This window comes from Delphinus delphis, chromosome 15 (assembly GCF_949987515.2).
Source record: "Delphinus delphis chromosome 15, mDelDel1.2, whole genome shotgun sequence".
NCBI classification, from domain to species: Eukaryota; Metazoa; Chordata; class Mammalia; order Artiodactyla; family Delphinidae; genus Delphinus; species Delphinus delphis.
The window spans coordinates 8,088,062-8,109,449 of record NC_082697.1 but is presented as its reverse complement, the minus strand read 5'-3'; the positions used below and the strand labels follow the sequence as shown (position 1 = coordinate 8,109,449).

Here is a 21,388-nt window from a genome sequence, read left to right as displayed (position 1 = left end):
CAGTAACAACAACAACAGAGCAGATTCCGAAGGGTTTTCTCCCAACAAGAATTACGACATAGCCATTCTAATTTTTATTCCACATCACAGACATCCTTTCTGGAACATATTGGATTTTCAACTTCTGCTCAGTTCCAGCAATTAAATAAAGGTGAAAACACAAGTCCCATCAATGGCAAGCAAACAAGAGACACCTCGGAAGAGCCAAACATATTTTGCTTTGGTGAAATGATAACAAACAGTTTCTATCTTAAGGGGCTGTGAACTTCGCCCACTTAGAACATTTTCCAAAGACTGTACTTCTTTCAGAGCAGAAAGCTGCTGTTTTGGGTCTGAAACTCATAAGGCCAATGTATTCATCTCCCTGGAAGATGTTTTGGAAAGACACGTTTTTGTGGTGTCTCACAGGGAGCCATCTCCTTCAGACATGAACGCAACGTCTTGAAAGTTTTGACCATCATTCTCGGAAATTAAAGGCCAAAAAGAGAGTGAAGCTCAACCTATGTCTGTCAAGTGTAGACCCATACAGTTGGCTCTCCTGCCCGAGACCAAGAGTCTCACAGCAACTACTGCAGCAATCTGCCATCATATCTGATGCAACTACCTGTCCTGGGTACCACCCACTGTTAGTGGAGAATCTAGGTTGCCATGGAAATAAAGGCGCAAGAGCGATCGAAGTAAGATGAAGCAGAGGGTGCAGCATCATTGTCCCTTAAGGAAGCGGCAAGATGTTCTTATGTTTAGTAGACTCTTTCAGCCCCTTAAGGGTAACAAATGCTAAAAATGTGTGCTCTGATTTTGCATTTTATTTGCATTGGTTCAATGGGCTTTACAAATATTTATCCAAAGTTGTTCCCCCACGGTCCCTAATTACGTGAAAGGCAGAAAGAGTCTACAGCGGATGAATAACACTTGGAACATGCAAGAACCCAGGACCCCAGAGCTGACACCCCCAGTGGTCCATCATGCCGGAGATGAGTATGGAATGATTCTGTCATTTAATGCATAACTTACATTCTCCTCTGCACCTGTGGGAACTGAATCCTCTTTAACTGACTAAAGGGAAGATAAAAACAAAAGTAAGAGTCAGACTGTTACCAAAACCGGGGCTAACAGCTCTCGGGTGCCATTCTTGGACATAGCTTATGCTACCTTGTTCCAAGAAGAAACTCAAGGAGCTTTACACAAATGTAAACAGTGTAAATTAAGTTATGTATTTTAAAATGTAACAAAGGAAAAATAAACATACAGATGCAGGCAGAATACAAATGGAGTAAGGAGAAGGGATGCGACAGAAAACACAAACTACAGTCTTGGCTGTGGGCAAGGAACACGTTTGCCTTGACAGTTTCTGGTAGCTGATGAAAAGAGGGATCTATGATTGGTCACACGATACAGTCATTGTTAGGCAAGATACATGAGCTTCTCAGGAAAATTCTGGTAACGTGTCCAGAGAAATCCATCCCATGGTGCTCAGAGAGCAAGCAGTACTCAGCCTTACCCTGGCAGTCGGGCAGTGGCCAGCATCCGAAGCTCCATCTTACATCAGCGTTCAACGTAGGCCAAGGTCACCATGCCAAAGTACAATCTGGTTAAAATACTTCTATGAAGGGCCAGAGGGCTGGGGTCCAACACACCCAGCTTCAAACCCTGTTAATCCCTGCAGTAATTCTGGCATCTACAGTCCTGCCCCAAATAAGAGAGGAGTTATCCAAATCCTATCAAAGGTCAATATCACAATCATTATATCAGTTCGCCAAGCTCCAACTTGGGAGGTCATCTTTGCATATTTTTTGCAGTTGTTCTGAAGGATTTTTAGGTGGGTGGGTGGTGGTGTTTACAGACCACTTTGAGACTCACTTGACAGAGCTGGTCTCTCTTCTCAGAAAAGTAAACATGAACAAAATATTTTGCAAATAATTTCAGGGTGTTCATAGACTCTTGTCTTTCTTTTGGATTCCAGGGTAAGAACTCTTATCTATGTTGATTTTGTTCCAAGTCCTGCCTTTATTTTTGCTTTAAAAACATGCAGTGGGAGGGCTTCCCTGGTGGCGCAGTGGTTGAGAATCTGCCTGCTAATGCAGGGGACATGGGTTCGAGCCCTGGTCTGGGAAGATCCCACATGCCGCGGAGCAACTAGGCCCGTGAGCGACAACTACTGAGCCTGCGCGTCCGGAGCCTGTGCTCCGCAACGGGAGAGGCCACAACAGTGAGAGGCCTGCGCACCGCGATGAAGAGTGGCCCCTGCTCGCCACAACTAGAGAAAGCCCTCACACAGAAACGAAGACCCAACACAGCCAAAAATAAATCAATAAATTAAAAAAAAAAAAAAAAAAAACATGCAGTGGGAGAGGAAGAAGGGACCTGACATTTGTAAATATATCTTCTTCATGTGGTGCTCTGCATACACCATGTCACTTAAAGTAGCCCCAAGTGGTCAGCATGGTGACCTTCACTTACACGACAAGAGACCGAAGTACAGAGAGGTGAAGTCACTTGTTCAGGATGGTACAGCTAGAAAGTGGTGAGGGCTTCCCTGGTGGCGCAGTGGTTGAGAGTCCGCCTGCCGATGCAGGGGACACGGGTCCGTGCCCCGGTCTGGGAAGATCCCACATGCCGCAGAGCGGCTGGGCCCGTAAGCCATGGCCCGTGAGCCATGGCCGCTGAGCCTGCGCGTCCGGAGCCTGTGCTCCGCAACGGGAGAGGCCACAACAGTGAGAGGCCCGCGTACCGCCAAAAAAAAAAAAAAAAAAAGTGGTGAAAATGGTTCCAAAAGCCAGGTTTTCCCCCTGCCGTGGTAACTTGAAGGATCAGAATCACTTTGTGTGGGGCTTCCCTGGTGGCGCAGTGATAAAGAATCCGCCTGCCAATGCAGGTGACATGGGTTTGAGACCTGGTCCGGGAAGATCCCACATGCCACGGAGCAAATAAGCCCGTGCGCCACAACTACTGAGCCCATGTGCCACAATTACTGAAGCCCCCGCACCTAGAGCCCATGCTCTGCAACAAGAGAAGCCACCACAATGAGAAGCCCGTGCACGGCAGCGAAGAGTAGCCCCCGCTCGCCCAACTACAGAAAGCCTGCACGCAGCAACGAAGACCCAATGCAGCCAAAAATTAAAATAAATAAAATACATAAATTTATTTAAAAAAAAAAAAGAATCACTTTGTTTGTGTGTGTGTGTGTGTGTGTGTGTGTGTGTGTGACTGTGTGGGCTTCTTCCTCCTCTACCAGACTTGCTCTCTCGCTAGATGAGATCTTCAGCTTGGACCATTTATTTTTCCTTATCTTCTCATACTGAAGCTTACCTGCGCACAAAATATGTCCCTAAAATGGACTGTGGGTTTTCTGGAAGCTTCTGATTGTCAGAAAATTATAGCACACTCAAAAGGAACTGCAAGCAGTGTAGCTTTCTTGGAACTACACCCCTTCTCCCGAGACCACCTGGATGCTATTTAATCCCATGAAAAGGCAAAGAGTTAAATGATATTTTAAAAGCCAGGCGTCCTTAAACCTGACCCACAAAAGTTTCAAGAGTCAATATACTGTCTACGTTAGGCTGAGAAAACCCGCCCACTATGTAAGAACGGCACTTTTAGGTTTTCAAGGCCTTTTTCCTGTCCCAGTTGGTTGTAAGGAGACTAGTTTGTGCTTTGGTTTCCTGTGTCTGGCAAGTTCTTGGCTGTTGACTGCTCACTGTTTTCTACAGGAAACTGAGAACTGGGTGTAGGCGATGGTGCGGCGTGGAAGGAGCTATTCTCAACAGCGATGTTTCCATCATCTTTGTTACGGCTTCAGACATCCAGATCCTTCTGATGTTTCAAAGTTGGCATTATAAGTACCGTCTGTTTCAAAAGCAATGACTATTTCCCACTTCAAAGTTCTACTACCCAGCAAAACACTCCTTATTTTGGGAATTAGCCCAGTGGGACATTTCTCAAAAGTCAGTAATTTGCATACCATTTTCACGATTCTTGACCTGCCCGTGTACCATCTGTATTTACGTGATATTTGTCTTTAAGTTGACTATCTTTTTACTTAAACAAATATATTTTAAAAGAAAGCATCTTATCATTATCATGAATGTAATATCAACATCCTCCCTGTAACCAAAAGTATGTATCAAAACTACTGCAATGAATAAAACAAAAATGCTCATTAAATTCTAATTATTTTTAAGTTTTTGTTAAAAAGAGAGACCAGCAAGTGTTATTAGCACAGTAAAAAATGCCTATTAATATCACGAAGAGATTTTATAATTAAGGTCACCAAAGGAAACGGAGTAGAATGGCGAGAAGATAACTTTGCATTACATGACTGATTAAATGTTTAGGGCTGTCTTCAAGAACCACTCAAAATCATTTTGCACATTTTTGTACATTTGCACACTGGCCTAAGGGCATAGCCTTCATGTTGGGGTGGCTGAAATCCAGTTAAAAGAAGGACCCAAAATTGGATAATGAGACGCCAGGTTCTTGTTTCCCTTTAGTGTTCGGCACATGTAAGGAAAACCTGCTCAGAACCCAAGTCTAGAGCATCTTGGGCTATGGAGTCAGGTTCAAATTCACTGTTTTAGCTGTGCAACCTTGGGCCAGTCAACCACAGCTCGCTGAGCCTCAGTTCACTTACTCAAAAGTGGGCTATTGGACTGTTACCAATCAGAGAGTTGTTCTAAGGAATAGATACAATAAAGCCTGTGAAGGGAAAGTCATGCCTGAGGAGAGCTGAGACTCACCTACGTCTGGTGGCTGGGGTCAGGCCACACAGCTCCTCCCCGTACGTATGTGAAGACCTCCCTTTCCAAGGGCATTAGAGACTCTGGAAGGTGTGTGTATGGTGGGAGGGACAACTTAAGCCATGTTTGCAATGAGGGGTCAGTTGTCTACAGTCTTTTCTAGAAGTCAGAAGGCATGGGAGGAGAAGAAATAAAGACTTTAAGAAAAGGACATCAGAAAGAGAATTCACCGATGGAAGTTAGGACTCCAGGCAAGCCAGCTACCTGCAGGAGGAGCTCTGGGTAGGATGCTGGTGGCTGGTAGACCAACTCAGACCTGCTCAGCTACCCTCGAGTTGGGCGTCCACTGGGGAGAAAAGGGCTGCGTGGATGCCGAGGGTGGCTCTGGTTAAATGGTGTCACTCTGTGTCCCGAGCCGCTGCTCCCAGAGCTGAGCACCACACAGAAAGAGAGTTTTCTCCTACTGCTTTGCAAGTGGCAGGGGAACTATGGCAGGCTCGTGAGGACATCAGTGAGGCGTCGGGTAAGTTGGTGTGGACCTTCTCCTTGGTGGCTCTGGTGACAGTGGTGTGGTGTGGGAGAGATCACCCAGTAGAGACATATGGGGGCCTGGACTGATTTGTGATCACATTCCTCAGATTCCTAGAACTATGTGAATGGGATGAGTAGGGGTGTGGATTGACGTGCTTCAGTCGATGAAAACTGCTGACGTTAATCTCATATGTGTAAAGCACTTAGCACAGTGCCCGCACATAGGATGTGTTCAATTAATGGAAACGATTTTTGTGAATGCTGAGGAAAAGTGGCATAAATTAGGCCTACTTGACCTATTTAAGACTTTTCTTAGGGAACCCTCCTACATTGTTGATGGGAATGTAAATTGGTGCAGCCACTATGGAAAACAGTATGGAGGTTCCTCACAGAACTAAAAATAGAGTTGCCATACGATCCAGCAATCCTACTCCTGGGCATATATGTGGACAAAGCTATAATTCAAAAAGACACATGCACCGCTATGTTCACAGCAGCACTATTCACAATAGCCAAGACATGGAAACAGCCTAAATGTCCATCGACAGATGAATGGATAAAGAAGATGTGGTACATATATGTATGCAATGGAATACTACGCAGCCATAAAAAAGAATGAAATAATGCCATTTGCAGCAACATGGATGGACCCTGAAATGATCATACTAAATGAAGTAAGTCAGAAAGAGAAAGACAAATACCATACATCACTCTTCTGTGGAGTCTAAAATATGACAGAAACGAACTTATCAACAAAACAGATAGACTCACAGACACAGAGAACAGACTTGTGGTTGCCAAGGGGGAAAGGGAGTGGGGGAGGGATGGATTGGGAATTTGGAATTAGCAGATGCAAACTGTTATATAGAGGATGGATAAACAACAAAGTCCTACTGTATAGCACAGGGAAATATATTTAATATCCTGTGATAAACCATAATGGAAAAGAATATGATAAAGAATGTGTATATATGTATAACTGAATCACTTTGCTGTACAGCAGAAATTAACACAACATTGGAAATCAACTATACTTCAATAAAATATATTAAAAAAAACTTTTCTTGACTAATTCCATGTTGTTTTCAAAATTTCCTTATATCTATCTCAGATATACGTTTGCTCCTGAATCCCTTAGGAGCAGACATTTTCAACGTTGCTCTTAGGTTATGCTGGGTTCCAGCACTGGAATGGGGTACAGGATGGTGTGGGTCTCAGTTAAAATTGTGATGATCTGTTCCCTACAGGATAAGTGGCACATTGACCTTCGTAAAACAAAAATCCCAGGACATCCTAACTTCAGCCCATTGTGCCAGTATTTTGAGATCCTTATTGTTTATATTTTGTTATATTGTTTATATTTTGGATTGCATTAATGAGCCCACCCAGCCTGTAAACTTGACAAATGCCCTTCACAGTTTATTGACCAAGTTACAAATAAAGACTCTGAATAAACAGGCCTGAGGCCAGATTCCAGAGGCCGTCCCAAAGACAGCTTCTTGCATGTGGTTTTGATCCTCTAATAAATATCCTTTGTTGGCTTGCATCTACCCATCTTGTGAACATGCCTTAGATGCGACACTACAGAACTGAAGAAAAGCAGTAATACTATCAAAGATAATAATAATGATAGCAACCCATATTACTGGGCTCTGCGTTAGGCAGCAGGTTAAGTTTTTATGTTAGTAATCCATGTCAGTCTTCAAAATGGAAGCAGATCTCCCCTAATTTCCAGGCCTCTGCTCCAATACCTATTACATTTTGCTCTTATTCTAAAACAATACCTCCCTTTGAAGTCTGAGGTGTGTCTCTAATTCTCCTTCAAAGCTGACATCCTGGATCTCACATTTAATGTGTATCTGTAACTGGGATGGTTTCCACGTTCAAGACACAACTACAGACAAAGACATCGGACAGCTTCTTCCTTTTCTCCTCATCTTTTCCACACAGCAGAAAGCCTGTGAGCTGAGGACCCAGCAGAACCAGATTCCAATTCATCATTTCCACTGCCAGCGAGTACGCCGTGATGGGTGATCTCTAAGGAGGAGGAGAGAAGACTAACTCTTCCACACTGGGAATATGTTTGGGAAAGGAATTTCAGAGACAGGAAGGAAAATCGGACGGCACAGCAACTCACTTCAAAGCGAATGAGAGAGAATGATTGTAAAGTGCAAGGTCGATTTCTGCAGACCAGAGGCATTTATTAGGTTCTCAAGTCCTTCAGCCAGAGGAGCATGATAAGGTGTGGGGCTGGTCAGGAAACACACAGAGCGTGGGATTCTCATTCGAATCTCAAAACCAGGAACACTTCAATCTTTTTCAATAAACTGGACATCTGGCTGTTATCTGGCGAGTCTAAAAATTGTCCAATCTCATTAACAACAACAACAAAAATCCAGTTTGAAATCTAAAGGATCTTGTCTGGACATTTATATTGCCAAGAATAAGGATCTAAATAGCATATGTACTTATCATATAAACGGGATTAACAAGAGCTCCTCTCCTTTAAACAGCGCATTTCAATTCTTAAAGGAATGTTTCTTTAAAATGCTGTCACATGGTAGCACTTAAGCCAGAAGACACCCTGTTGCTACCAAGTCTTCCAGAAGCACCATTTGGATCACGTGACGGCTGTTCTGAGTTCACTGATTTCACGGTGGACCTAAGACTTTTTCTGTCAAGGCTGGATACTTCATCCCATCTTTCAAGTGCTTCCATAATTGTCCAGCCCTGTGCCGGGCTTTCTAAACCAGGATCCCCATGGATTCTGGGATCACACACAAGATTCTGTATTTGAAATAACCCAGATGAGTCAAAGGAATTTTTAAGTTCTCTTAGTCTGTTTTGACCTACACTGACTGCTCCCTTGTCTGAACAGCCGCAGAGTTTTTAAGCTGTATTCCACGGATTAACACTGGATTCCACACCTGACTGTTTTGTAATTCACTCACTGAATGCCACTCACTTTGCATTCATTTTCCAACTCAGTTCTCCCCCCACATCATGAAAGGTAGGTACCACCTCCTACGTTCAGAGCTGAGGAAAGTGAGGCTTGGAGGGTGTAAGTCTCTGCTCACATTCAGACAGCCAGCAACCCTCAGAGCCGAGATTTGACCATGTGTCTCTTTGGCTTCAGAACTCGCATTATTTCTCTACTTCATCATTTGTCTCTCCCAAAGGAAATCAGGAAAAAGGCTGTTTTGAAGGTGCTCCAAATGTATCATTTACTAATTGTGTGCCGGCACATACACACGCACGCGTGCATGCATGCGTGTATATCCTACTCCTCCAAGTGGATTTCAAGGTTTTGATGGTAGTAAATATGTCTTAGACTTGTTTTGTACCTCGGGTGCTATTGGCACTTGAAGCCCCACGTGGCTTTTCAGATCATAACCAGCGACGTCATACTTGAAGAAATGAGGGTAACACCGTTCACTGAGCCCTTAGTATGTCTCAGATGCTCTCCATGTAAATGATTGGATTCTCATAACAACACTGTGAGATAAACACAGTGCCTATTTTACAGATAAGAAAATAAAGGCTCTGAGTGATCAAGTAATTTGCCCAAGGTTACATAGTCCCACCTTTCTGATTCTGACTGTTACGCAAACTCACCATCCCCAAGATTTTTTAAGATAATCTACTCCAATCTTTTTACTCAACAGAGGAGGAAAAAGAAACCCAAACAGAGTAAATAACTTTTGTGAGGTCACAGAGCAAATGGTATTCCAGTTAACCCTGAACAATCAAGGGCGCAGTTAGGCCATATAACTGGATTTAAACATTTTCTGGCAAGCACAACATAATTTGAAATTAATTTTCTCAAAGCTTATTTTTGTTTTTGTTTATAATAAGAACTACTTTAGCAATCAAGACTAGAAATCAAAATAATAAATAGTTTCATACTGACAGCCTGTTAGGGGAAAAATTCATTTCTGATGTTCATAATTGCAAACTTCAAAATGTGTTTGTTTAAAAGCTTTTCAATTAAAAGAGAAGAAAGCAAGCTTAGGGTTAGTTAGTGGAAATATCAGCATTTTCTGGTGTTTCCCTTTGTTTGTTTTTCAAAATTTTTACCAGAATGGTTTTATAGCCAAAGCTTATTCTAATTTAAAGAAAAGAAAACAAAGACTTTCATTCTGTTTCCTACTAGAAATAAGTTCCTTCATGAGAATGTAAGCTACCAGAGGACAGCAATCTGCTCACTGATATTTTTTCAATGCCTAAAACGTAGCACGCACACCCCCCCCCAAAAAATTAGCACAAAGAACCACTGCTGAATGAGTGACTCTCCCCTTTTTCACTTCCATATAATCTATTCTTTCAGATTGGGTGAAAGAAGGAAAGACAAGATTTACAGGAGACTTGGTTTTTAGTTTCTCTTAACCTCACTGTTTTTATGATCTACTAAAGAAATAAAAGTCAGATAATGGTGAAAAACCAGTGAGACTGAAATAAATGAATAGATGAATGCCCAGTGGTCCTGACTTTTATTTTCAATGGAAAGAGCCGGAATTTCAGAGAGGAACCAACACATCCCTTATAGATGCCAAAGATAAGGAAAGAGAAAGCATGTGAAGTTTAGAAGCCCCCCCAGATTGGATGGCACAGAAAGATGCAGAAGTGGACATGTTAGTGTCCCAGCCCTCTGAGCATAAATGACGGAAGGAGGACGGACCACTCATCAGACGCTGTTGTGTGAACCGCGGTGGTGGTGACGGTGGCGGGGAGGCGTTTACTGGCCTTTTAAAATTTAATCCTCGCTCATTTCCATGGCATGGGTACTATTATCATTTGCATTTCACAAATGAGGAAACTGAGGCTCATGGAGGTGGACTGGGACTCAGAGTGGGATCTGTCTGACTCTAAGCTTTTAACCCTGCATCAGTGTTCCTCCAACTTCAGTCGTTTGCTGACCTCCAGTATAGTTCTGCCACATTGTACGCACCATCTGTGGCAGCCGTGGCCGTGTGCTGGTCAGATTTCCCTGCAAGAAAGGCAGGCTTCGATTGTCACGCCTTCAGCATCTGCTACCGCTGAGATCTCGCTGCTCCCCGGAAACGACTGAGCACAGAGGGTGCTGGGCTGGTCCTGCCCAATGCAGGACTCCCCCCGGGGCACGCTCTGCTCTGGGGGATACCTCCCGCCCAGCTCAGCACCACAGCCACCCTGAGGTCTTTCCAACCCTCTCCTCCTTCCCTCTCTCCCTGCACAGAGGTGTCAGCCCCTCGCTGTGGTCTGCAGCCTCTCGCCATCCACTCCTGCCCCCTTCCCTTTATCCTCCACAGTCGGTTTCCTCCGATACATCTCCTGCACATCAATTCTGTCTTAGTGTCCGCTTCCTGGAGGACCCCGATTTACCGTTATTTACTTATTATCCGTACCATTAATTACATAACACTTTCCTTTTAATTGCATTGCCTTTTTAAACTAAATCTATATAGTCTCACCTTGACCAAAATATATGTTAAATCTTGACTTTAATGTGCTAGTTTTATTTTTCCTAATACACTTTGAATATATGTATATATGGCTATTTAAGTAAAAATATTTGAATATGAGTCACTTAAGTCTCCCCCTTGCCACCAATATATGGATGTAACTTTCTTGGAAATTTTCCCCTTCATTATATTGCTGATAAAATATTTTTGTAAAAAAAGACTGGTGAAGAAGGAGGATTTGAACAGAATGCCAAGTGACATCATCCCAAGTTTTCATTAAGTATTAAGAGTTTGTGTTCTGGGCAGAACCTAGAAGGGAGATTTCTGTACAACAGAAAACAAACAGGAGAACATTTCAGAAATCCAGCTGGATTCTGGACAAGAGCATAAACTAACAGCACAGCGGCATCTGTATTTATCACCTTCCTTGCATTGTGTGCCAAGTGGCATGGATGTTTTGTTGAAACGGCTAAGTTAGATTTTTCCAGTTCTATCTTACACCTGCCCCCACCACCTCCCCCTGCCCCATCCCTGACTTCTCGCTCATCTTTTGGCCACATTTAAAACAGGCAAGAGTTCTGCACCTGTCTGGCAGCTGAGGTTTGCTCAGCAATGAGATCAGGGAATAGCTCTCAGAATTGCTCAGCCCTACCCACCTCATTTCCTTACTTGGCACCTTAATTCTCAAGGGAAAAGAATTCAGACAGCGGTTTGAATTCTCCTCTCACAGAGCATCTTGTGGGCTTGCCCTGGTGGTGAACTGGTTGACAACCAAGGAGATGGAGACCTTGGGGCTGCTGATGGCTGCTTCCATCTGGCTGGGGTAGGAGGGGCAGAGAGCCCAGAGGCGGTTCATCTCGCCAGGCTGGGAGAGCTCAGAGAAAGCCAGGAGGAAACCAGAGTAACCCACATTTTATTAGTTTCGTTTGTTTGTTCTGGAACTAAAAATGTATTCACAAGTCTTAAATCTAAGGAAGACTGAAGATACAAGAATGGCCAAAGATGTACCATGAGCAAAACAGCATTGATGTTAAATAAATATACTAACAGCCCCAAGCTGTTAAGGGGACAAAGAGAAATATTGTGCTGTGATGAAAGGAACAATCTACCCAACGATCCCAGTTTTAGGAAATGGGCAAAACTTATGAATAAACAATTCACAGAAAAACATTAATGGTTCTTAACACAGATTAAAAAAAAGGCACCCGGGGCTTCCCTGGTGGCGCAGTGGTTGAGAGTCCGCCTGCCTATGCAGGGTACACGGGTTCGTGACCCGGTCCGGGAGGATCCCACATGCCGCTGAGCGGCTGGGCCCGTGAGCCATGGCCGCTGAGCCTGCGCGTCCGGAGCCTGTGCTCCGCAACGGGAGAGGCCACAACGGTGAGAGGCCCATGTACCACAAAAAAAAAAAAAAAAAAAAAAGGCACCCTACCTCATTCACAAACTATACATAATTTAAAATTACACTTGAGTACCATTTTTCACTCTGTAAGACTGGCGAGTATTAAGAAGTTTGATAAAACGCTGTTGTCAAGGGTGTAGGATAATGTGCTCCCTTATACTGCTGGTGGGGGCATAACCTTCATGTAACCCACCATTTTAGAAAGAAAATGAAATCACGAAATACCATAAACCTTCTGTCATGAACCGGATTAATTCCAAGAATGAAAAATTCGACTTGTTCACTTCCTTTTCTTTCCCACAAAACACATGCTTCTAACGCGATAGGTATTTCATTTTTCCCGGGGGTGAGCTACAAGTCTTCAACTCAATGGCAAGATGAGTCATTCTGGAGAACAAGAAACTCCATGCATTGCTGAATACATCCGTTGGCCCAATAGAAACCATATCTCAAGTCATCCTGGCCCCAAGGACTCTCCAAATCTTGAAACTAGGACTTACCTTTTTCCAGAACAGTTTGCCCAGAGGCAGAGAGGTGGGGCCCCCCTTTTCCTTGGCACCTTCCTTTGCTGTTTCAGTGGATGTAGAATTCTTGGCAGCCCCTTGGGGCTCCTGGGGCATAACATTGCCTTTGTCTGACTTGAGGTCGGCTGAAGTGGTGGGTGACTTTTCGGCACCCTATAAGAGTTCAAAAAAATTAAAATGATCTCAGGATTTCAAAAGCAAAAGATCTCTTTTTTACAAATATGGACTGGGGTTATGCAAGTTAAGTGTCTTCTTCATAATTTTCTGTATTTTCCAAATATGCTACATGGATGTGGATTTGTGTTAAAATCTTGGAAAAAGATCAAGATATATTCCTTTTGCAGAAAAAAAAATATATAGAACCATCATGTAACATGTTTATGTAAGTAACGCATTAGGACTCAAAGTGATTGGAAGAGGCACTTGGCTGTTAGAATGTTAGGTCATGTTGAGGACCCTGGTCTTCTTTCGACCATGGTCATGGCAGTAAAAATAGTCTGAACATGCACCTCCAATACACACGTATTTGTTTACATGATAAAGATGTATTGTTTTACTAATCCAAATTTGAAATGAAAGATGGGTTCCAATAAATATACTTCCAAAGAGAAGTGCTGAAGTTTTCCTCTCACACTCTGCTTTAGAGATTACTATAGTGATCTGTAGTCTACAAAGTTTAGTCTATAAAGATCTAGAGATCTATAGTCTATAGAGTTTGTGTAAGGAACTCAGGGAAGAGGTTTGAGCTTGAACAGCATCCACAAGCCCCATTTCTTCACTTTCAGATGCAGCCTCAACATCTAAATTAGATGGGACTGGATGGATCGTCATTGATACAAAACTCCAAATGCTATTCACTCAGTCCCTATTCTCTTGCTCTCCCCCACCTTCTCTCCATGCCACCGCCCCCCATCTCTCCCCACTCCGAGCGGCCAGGCTGAGGTCCCCTTCCGGGACATCTGATCTCTTCAGTGACTGGGCTGTTACTTCCATGCTCTGCCACCTCCCGACTCATGGGACAAAGGAAGAGTTAGGAGACTTACAGTCTCCATTTACCTCCATTTAATGCAATGTGAGTGAACATTGCATTAAAATTTTTAACACTGGGCTCACCTGACCTAACCTCGTCATCTTAAGCATCTTCATTTTAATGATCCTTGGTCCAGGGACTTGTGACACAACCCTTTAAATTCCCAGGGAGGTCAGATCTTTGACTACATTTTCTGAATAAAAGAAAAAAAAAAATCTGGCAGTAGAAACAGGGTGTGGAAAAATTCAGGACGTTTCAGAGTATTTTTGATGTTGGAAAGAGTCTTAGAGACCACCTAATCGAATGCCCGAATTTTCATGGATGGGGAAATTGAGGTCTACGACCTGCCCTACACTAACCAGGGCCACAGTCTGGTCTCAGATCCAGACTTCCGGCTCCTATCTGGTGCTCTTTCCACACTGCACGTTGCCCCTCCAAAGGGAGTTCACAAAAAATGTGAACTTTACTATCTGATGTAAGACAGTATCTTCTGTGCTGACTTCTTTGATACTAGGAGGGAGTCATTTATTGAACAGATTCTATGTTCGAATCAGGAGCTACAGGGCCAATGTATAGAAATGACTTTTGTGATAGGTGATCCTGGAATAATCCCAGTTCCATTTAAAAATGTATAAAACCGCATAATGCTAGGGTTTAAAATAACCTCTGCCTTGTATCAACAGTGCAATCAAAATGGCTGAGCTCAGACGGTTCTGCATTTATGCATGTTCCAAATGGTCTCGGACACCTGGTGCTGTTTTAGCTCTAAATGGTAATTAAATTAACAAGCACTGGTTGAAGGGGAAGTGCCCTCCACCAACTAGCTTGCTTGCTTTTCCAGAAAACAGGAGGAAAGTACTATGATTTATTCATGTACTCATAAAAAATGCATCGACTGCCTTCTATGACCTGCGATGGGTACTGAGTGCTGGGGTTACATGTCCTCATAGAGAGAGAGAGAGACACACCAAACAAATAATTCCACAAATGTATGTAAAATTTCAACTATGATAAGTGCTGTGGGGTGGAGAGAAGGATTTGGTGCTAAAAAAAAAAAGGCTAAACTAGGGAATTAGATCCATCATGGCAATCAGGAAGGCTTGATAGAGAAAGGGATGCTGTGTCCTGACCTGAAGGGTGACTAGAAATTAGCTGCAGGAGGGAGGAGAAGCACACCAGGCACAGCGGACAGCGTGCTCTCAGCGCCCTCTGAAAGCATCAGAGAGCCGTGATGGAAGCAGGAAGGAAAGGAGTGGCCACGCGTGGTCCCCAACATCAACTCCCCTTCTGCTTTCTTGGGAAAATCCCCACTTGCTCAAGGGGTCCATGTTAGGCCAAGAATCTGGGGGCGGGGTGAGGCTGACCTCACTTCTATCTCTAAGAAAGGGTTCTTGTTGGCTTAAGTAAACCGTCCGTTCTGCTCACATCATTACAGCAGATGCTCCATTGCTCCACACTGCTTTGATTTAAATTCTGCTGCTTTGCTTTCTATACTTAGAGACGCCGCGTTACCTAACCAGCTCCTGGACACCCCTGCGTATGTGCTCAGCCTACCCAGCCAAAGCCACGTGGGGGTTACCAAAAAAAGCTAGTTCTGGAGTTCTAGACTTCTAGCCAGGACAGGTCTAGTTTGCTTAGCCCATCACACGCCTCTGGTTTGGCTGGTTTGACCCTTTCCTTTTGTTCCCCTCAGCCTCCTTTCTCTCTCAGCCTCTGGAAGAGGGACTAGGGTCCAAGGAGACTAGGCACAGAGATGGCCAACTTTTAACTCTGATTTAATAGTGACAATAAAAGGTACCAGTGCCAGGCACTGTTTTAAGCAACTGAATGTTCTAACAACAGTCCTATGAGGAAGGAATTAATTGTTATGTCCATTTTATTGTTAGGGAAATTTTGGTCCCAGGTGGTTAAATAACTTGCCTGTGATTGCACTTATAAGGCGACAGAGTTGGCATCTGAATCCAGGGAGTCTGATACCCAAACCCAGACTCTGAATAGCTACTCTGTCTACACTGCTTCCAACAGACCAAGGTCTCCCCACTCCATGTGCTGTTGTGCCCATCAGGGGATGGAACCGTCTACGGCATATGCATTCTCAGCCACGGCAATCTTAACTCCACGTGGGGGAAAGTTGGGGGGTGAGATTGCCCTTGTTCTTGGGGCGGTGCGTTATGGGCAATTTTTAGATGTTTATATTGCCTATGGCCCTACTAAGGGCCACGGTACATCAACAGATAAACAGTGTAGCTGTTGTACTAAAATTCCATGGGGAGAAGGGCAATTAGGGAGAAAATATCTAAAGAAGCTTCATGGTGGGGGGGTGATAATGGGAAAAAGGTTGAGGAACACATCTATACTGATCGGTTTTGTTGGGAAATGGCCAATTCTCTTTGCCCTGGGAAGATACCCTGAGATCTTCGAAAAACATGACAAGGACATGACTCTATCATATGTATAGTAATAAAATATAACGAATATATCTGTGTAACTGTTGAGTATGCATTTCTCTGGCCAGAGTATGAGTTCTGTGAAGGCAAGAGCTGTTATGTCTTAGTCACCATTACACTCCTACCACCCATCAGGCCCAGTGTCTGGCTCAAAACAGGCATTAAATAAATAACAAATTAATTTTACGAGAGGGACCACAGAGAGCTACCCACATAGCACCCTGCCATGTCATGTTTCCGTCCACCCACCCCCTCCTTACAGGGCTGTGGAGTCACACACACCCATTAGTCATCCTTTCCCTGCCTACTCATCTCCTCGCTTCCCAGAGAAGTGCCCCACATGGTGTTCTGCCAGCATCAACTGAATTCATGCTCTTTGTCTCCATTACGGAGGAGACTACGAAAATTCTATCCATGTTTTTTGGAGACAATCCCCTGAGTAGGGCTGCCAGATTTAGCAAATAACAGTGAGACTATAGGATGTCCTGTTAAATCTGAATTTCAGATCAACAAAGAATAAGTTTTTTGCCTAAGGATGTCCCAAATATTGCCTGGGACATACTTAGATTTATACTCAAAGATTATTTGCTGTGTATCTGAAATTTGAATTTAACTGGGTACTTGTTATTTATCTGGCAACCCTACCCATGAAATTCTAATGTATTAGATTTGGAGATTGCATATCAGATGACCTTACCTTCTTCCACAAGAAGTTTTCATCATTTTCACATTTGAGGGTGGCAGAGGGGACGTGTTAGTAAGATGGAAACATTGTACCAAGAGCCAGAAAGCAATGAATGTGTGGCATAAGCTTATGAACCCTGGGAGGCAGCTGCTAATGTTTTAGCTGCCTTGCGGAGAGGGTGGGCATTGAGCAAACCCGAGTGGGGAGGGGAACATTTCCGGGCGTGGCAAAGACATTCTAAAACAATGTCCTGCTCTGTGTACATGGGTCATGTCCAACGTTTGCAGGTCGTGTGAAAAGGTTTTATTCTGAGGAACCGCATGTGATTAAGTCAAGGAAAAAAAATTCAGATTCAGCAAAGAAACGCTGACCCCCTTATTATTTATAATAATAAACTTATTTCATTGATTAATGTCAGCCTTTCCTCTTTGAAACTAAGCAGATTCTTTTTATAGGAAGGAAAATTGACATACAAAGAAATGAAAGGAGGAGTTAACCAGAATTGGTAACCACTGTATTTTTTTTTTAAGAGCAAAACTAGAAGATAACGTTTTACCCTTGAATTTGCTTGGATGTCTTTTTTCTGTCTTAGGTCACACTGAAATCAAGGAGGATGAGTATCACACGTCCCATAATCATGCAACAGGGTTCACTGATGGACTCTGCCTGGTCAATTTTAATGGCCCTGTTTTCCTATCTTTTGGGATGACAGAACAACCAATTGAGGAAAAGAAAAACACTGTCCTAGGCATGAAGGTAAAAGCCAATGAGATCTACCACACTGCTGTATAAATGAGAATTAAGAACATCTGGGAATTGTCCCCTTACTTTACTTTAACGTAAAAAAATAGACCGAATGTAACTCAAGGCAAAACCTTAGTCTGTGTTACAGTATCCCAGAAAGGGTCGTTTCTTCTCCATCGTCCCAGTGGTTTTAGAATCCTCTCCTACCCCAAACGTCAACTCAGTTGGCAGGATGTGAAGCCAACAATTCGGGGAAGCCCCAGGAATACTGAACTTGGGTGGTCCACTTGTGGGAGGGGAGAGATTCTGGAGGCACGAAATGAATGTCGTGATGAAATGCAGATCTGTGGGGGTCGGGGGAGGGGGAGTCATAGCGTCTTAAACTTTCAAGGGCCCCTACTCACCGAAGCACCGGTGGGAATTCAGCTAGATTCCTTTGTACCAGATCCCTGACAGATTTCACTAGCAGTTACCAAACTGTCGCCCACATACAGTGGTACCACTTTTTAAGGTTCCCTCCCCCATTGCAGTGTCTCTCATCCACCCCCTTGTCTCGCTACAGGACAAAATAACCCTGTATGGAAATCGAAGGGTGGCTTCATAACATAGTTTGTTTATGCAAATATAGATTCCGCCGGGAGAGCTTTCTACGGAGCTTTTATCTGCATACACAATCCTGGGACTATTACATCCAGCTGGGGAAGTTTTTCAAATAAGTTCATTCAACTTAGTGGAGAATGGTGGATATTTTAAACAAATTTACAAGCATGCTGGCCCAAGTCAGGGATCCTTTTAATTGATGGTTTCAGACAAATACTGGCATTTTCGTAGACATTAGAAGAGTGAAATCTCCGAAACTCACTTCTCTGTTGTCTTTACTTTCCAAGAACGTGGAGACAGAACTTGCTCTGCCTTCATTCATTGTTTTGTTCTGCCTGGGCTTCCATTTGGGCTCAGTATAAGTTTAGTTAATACAGGGAAGAGATGGAACGGACCACAGGAAGATAGAATTGTTATCTTGAGGTTAGAAGAGCATTTCCCAAAGTATAGCAAGCATACCATTGGTGGGATCAGAGATGGCCTCAGATTGTGCTATGATATTAAATATTAAAATCGTGAAAATACTTTTCCTTTTTCAATTCTCATCTTTCTAAGACCATTGGGGGAAAATCTCAGTCTGGTGCCGGTAGAGAAATCTTTAACATTTCCCTACTGCTGGCTAATTGCCTTTTCATAAAGCTAGAAATGGCAATAGACTCAGAGCTTAACACAAGCGAGACAGCTAGAATGTAATCTCTTTTTTTATTGCCCATATAATGGTACATTCCTCTTATGAAAAATGATCTGCTTTTCCAAGTGTGATGTAATACAAAGTTACTTTTACAGATATCTTTAAATAGGAAGTGAGTCAATTTCAATATAAAAATATCAAGTAAATAGTGGTATATCTGCCAAAAACGATGAAGGTGGTATGCAAACATTCAACATTTGGGAAACACTAGGTTAGAAGAATAATCTCAGAACCCTGGTCCACACTAGGAAAGTAGTCTGAGATGTTTACAATTATGGGGACTTAAAATCTCTGAAATTTGATTCACATAGTACTTAATTCCCCTCTAATGATTTCTACCACCCAAGGCTCTGTCTTCACTGAAGTGGAGCAGGCTGGATACAGGATGGGCACATGTGTCATGTGGTGAAGACCAGGGTTCTTATTTTTCCTCCTATTTTAACAAGATACAGACCTTATGCCTAAAGAATTTTCTAAAGGCGAGTCCTAGCCTGGGGCTATGCAGATGCTTTTTCTTGGTGCCTTTAGCCTGGATCTCGGATGTCTTCTGCCCAGCTTGTCCATCACAGACACTTTCTGCTTTAGATGCCTTTTGGGCAACAGCAGTCACAGCTTAGAACTTTGTTTTTAAACAGAATGCATTTTTTTTCTGTTGTTTTTAAGCGCAGTAATTACTTTTTCAATTAGCTGCCGGTATATCACCCCCATCTCCCAATCACAAGACATCATGTGAATGCTTATCTTTTTCAAACTCTCAAAGACGATTTGTTAAAGTGCAAATTCACAGTCTATTTCAGGTACATGTTGATTTTCAACACAGCAACCTATTTAAATGACCCAGATTAATGCAGCTCCATTTGCTAAAGACAATGACAAGATATTTAAGCTTTGTCTACAGGACATGTAATATCCAGGTGAAAAAAATTAAAAAATAAAAACGATAATGCAGTCCCTACCCGATGATTTTTAAAAATCTAAATGCTATTGTCACGTGAAACAGAAGAAAAAAATACCTGAAGACAAGCAATTTATTTTTGCATCCTGGAGTCAAGTACTGCCACTAAATGGCTTTCATTCTCAAACTGATCTCCTCTTTTGCGGTATTAGAAACTTCAGGGAAGCAGTATCACCCACAAAAATCTCAACTGACTTCTAGATGGGCAGATCTCCTGGGCAAAAGATGTTTCTAGAGTGAGTCAGTCCACTGAGCCAAAGTGAGGGGAAATTGGAACTAAAATAGCCCAGCTACAACCATTCAGAATTGTTGACTCAAGTCACAAATGGCAGGGGATTTTGTGTGTGCAGCAGTGGAGTGTGCTAAAAATTGCCCAGGGCCAAATGAGAAGATGGACAAAAGTGTTGACATTTCAAAAGCATGAATCCAAGAACTTCAGTAGAAAAGATGTCAAGAAGGCAAGTATGAGAACCAGGTTGGTAGAAAGAGGTCTGTTTGTGGGCATCACGGACAACCTACATTCACAAAACCTGCTTTTGAGGTCCAGTTCCATCAGCACTGAGCGCATAGCTCTCTGGGCAGGGCCATGAGATTTTACCACTAGGTACTTTCAGCTGGGACATTCTGGGTGGGGGAAGAGCCTTGATGCCGTGAGCAGCTAAAGGGAGTGAGGGCATCAGGTCACTCGGGGAGCCACACAACACACCCACATACCCCACTGTTTATAGCCTATTGTGCTGACTCTGTGATTTCCAACAATGCAGGACACAGAACCCAAAGAGAAACATTTGGACCCAACCATTCATTGAACTTGACCCTAGCTGCCTTGTAGCAAATAAATAACCTTATGGGAAAATGCACGTAGATACCTCAGATATATCTTTTTTTCAATGGAAGAAGAAAATTCTAGAGGAACCAATCAGTACAATACAGATGTAATCCTGATGTTCAGTCTGTCCTGCTGTGATTATGGAAATAGGGATCACCTACATTTGAACAGAGCTCCAGGGTTTACCAGGCACTGTCACACCTTCATTCAGTCCTGGGGTTGGGGAGGCAGAATTTTTATTGCCCCAGTTTTACAGATGTGGAAATTTGGGTTCAGACAGGTTAGGATCACACAGCTATCAAGTAGCAGGACTGCGGCTCGAACACAGGTCTTCTGAGACAAATTCTAGGATCCTTTTCACAACTTAGCCCCTTCAAATACGGGGAGCAGATATACTGGGTTGGCCAAGCCATTTATTTGGTCCCAGTGCCTTTCAAAGCACTTTCAGTTATCAAAAGGAGGACACAAGACATTTATCTGTCACCAAGTTAAATTTCCCTCATGATTCCCGTGAAATTTAAACCACGTGTTCTACGAAAGGAAATCGGTTCTCTCAAGTGCAAAGGGAAAACATCTCTAGAAAGCAGTCATTCCAAACAAAATGTACTTTGAGGGGAACTGGCTGAATTTCTAGGATGACGGCGAAAAAGCACACACTCTCTAGGGCATCCTAACCCCTCTACTTGTTCCTTCATTTGGCAAGTGTCGACTGGTGACTATTTCATGCACCAAGCAACTGCCATTGCAGTGGAGACTAATTTTTTTCAAATTAC

The 21,388-nt window shown here is 43.2% G+C and overlaps 1 protein-coding gene across 5 annotated transcripts in view; it reads right to left on the bottom strand.

Moving 5' to 3' along the window:
- The window catches only part of BCAS1 (brain enriched myelin associated protein 1), a 95,344-nt gene that overhangs the window by 24,663 nt on the left and 49,293 nt on the right, over window positions 1-21,388 (bottom strand). For 2 of the 5 annotated variants that reach the window (XM_060033383.1, XM_060033384.2), the window contains 2 exons: window positions 19,286-19,420; window positions 12,611-12,787 (listed from right to left, as the gene is read on the bottom strand). In XM_060033383.1, coding sequence (XP_059889366.1) covers window positions 12,611-12,787; window positions 19,286-19,420 — 312 coding nt within the window. Of the gene's footprint in view, window positions 1-1,014; window positions 1,057-12,610; window positions 12,788-19,285; window positions 19,421-21,388 lie in introns of all 5 variants that reach the window. The other 3 variants (XM_060033385.1, XM_060033386.1, XM_060033388.1) reach the window with 3 other exon arrangements.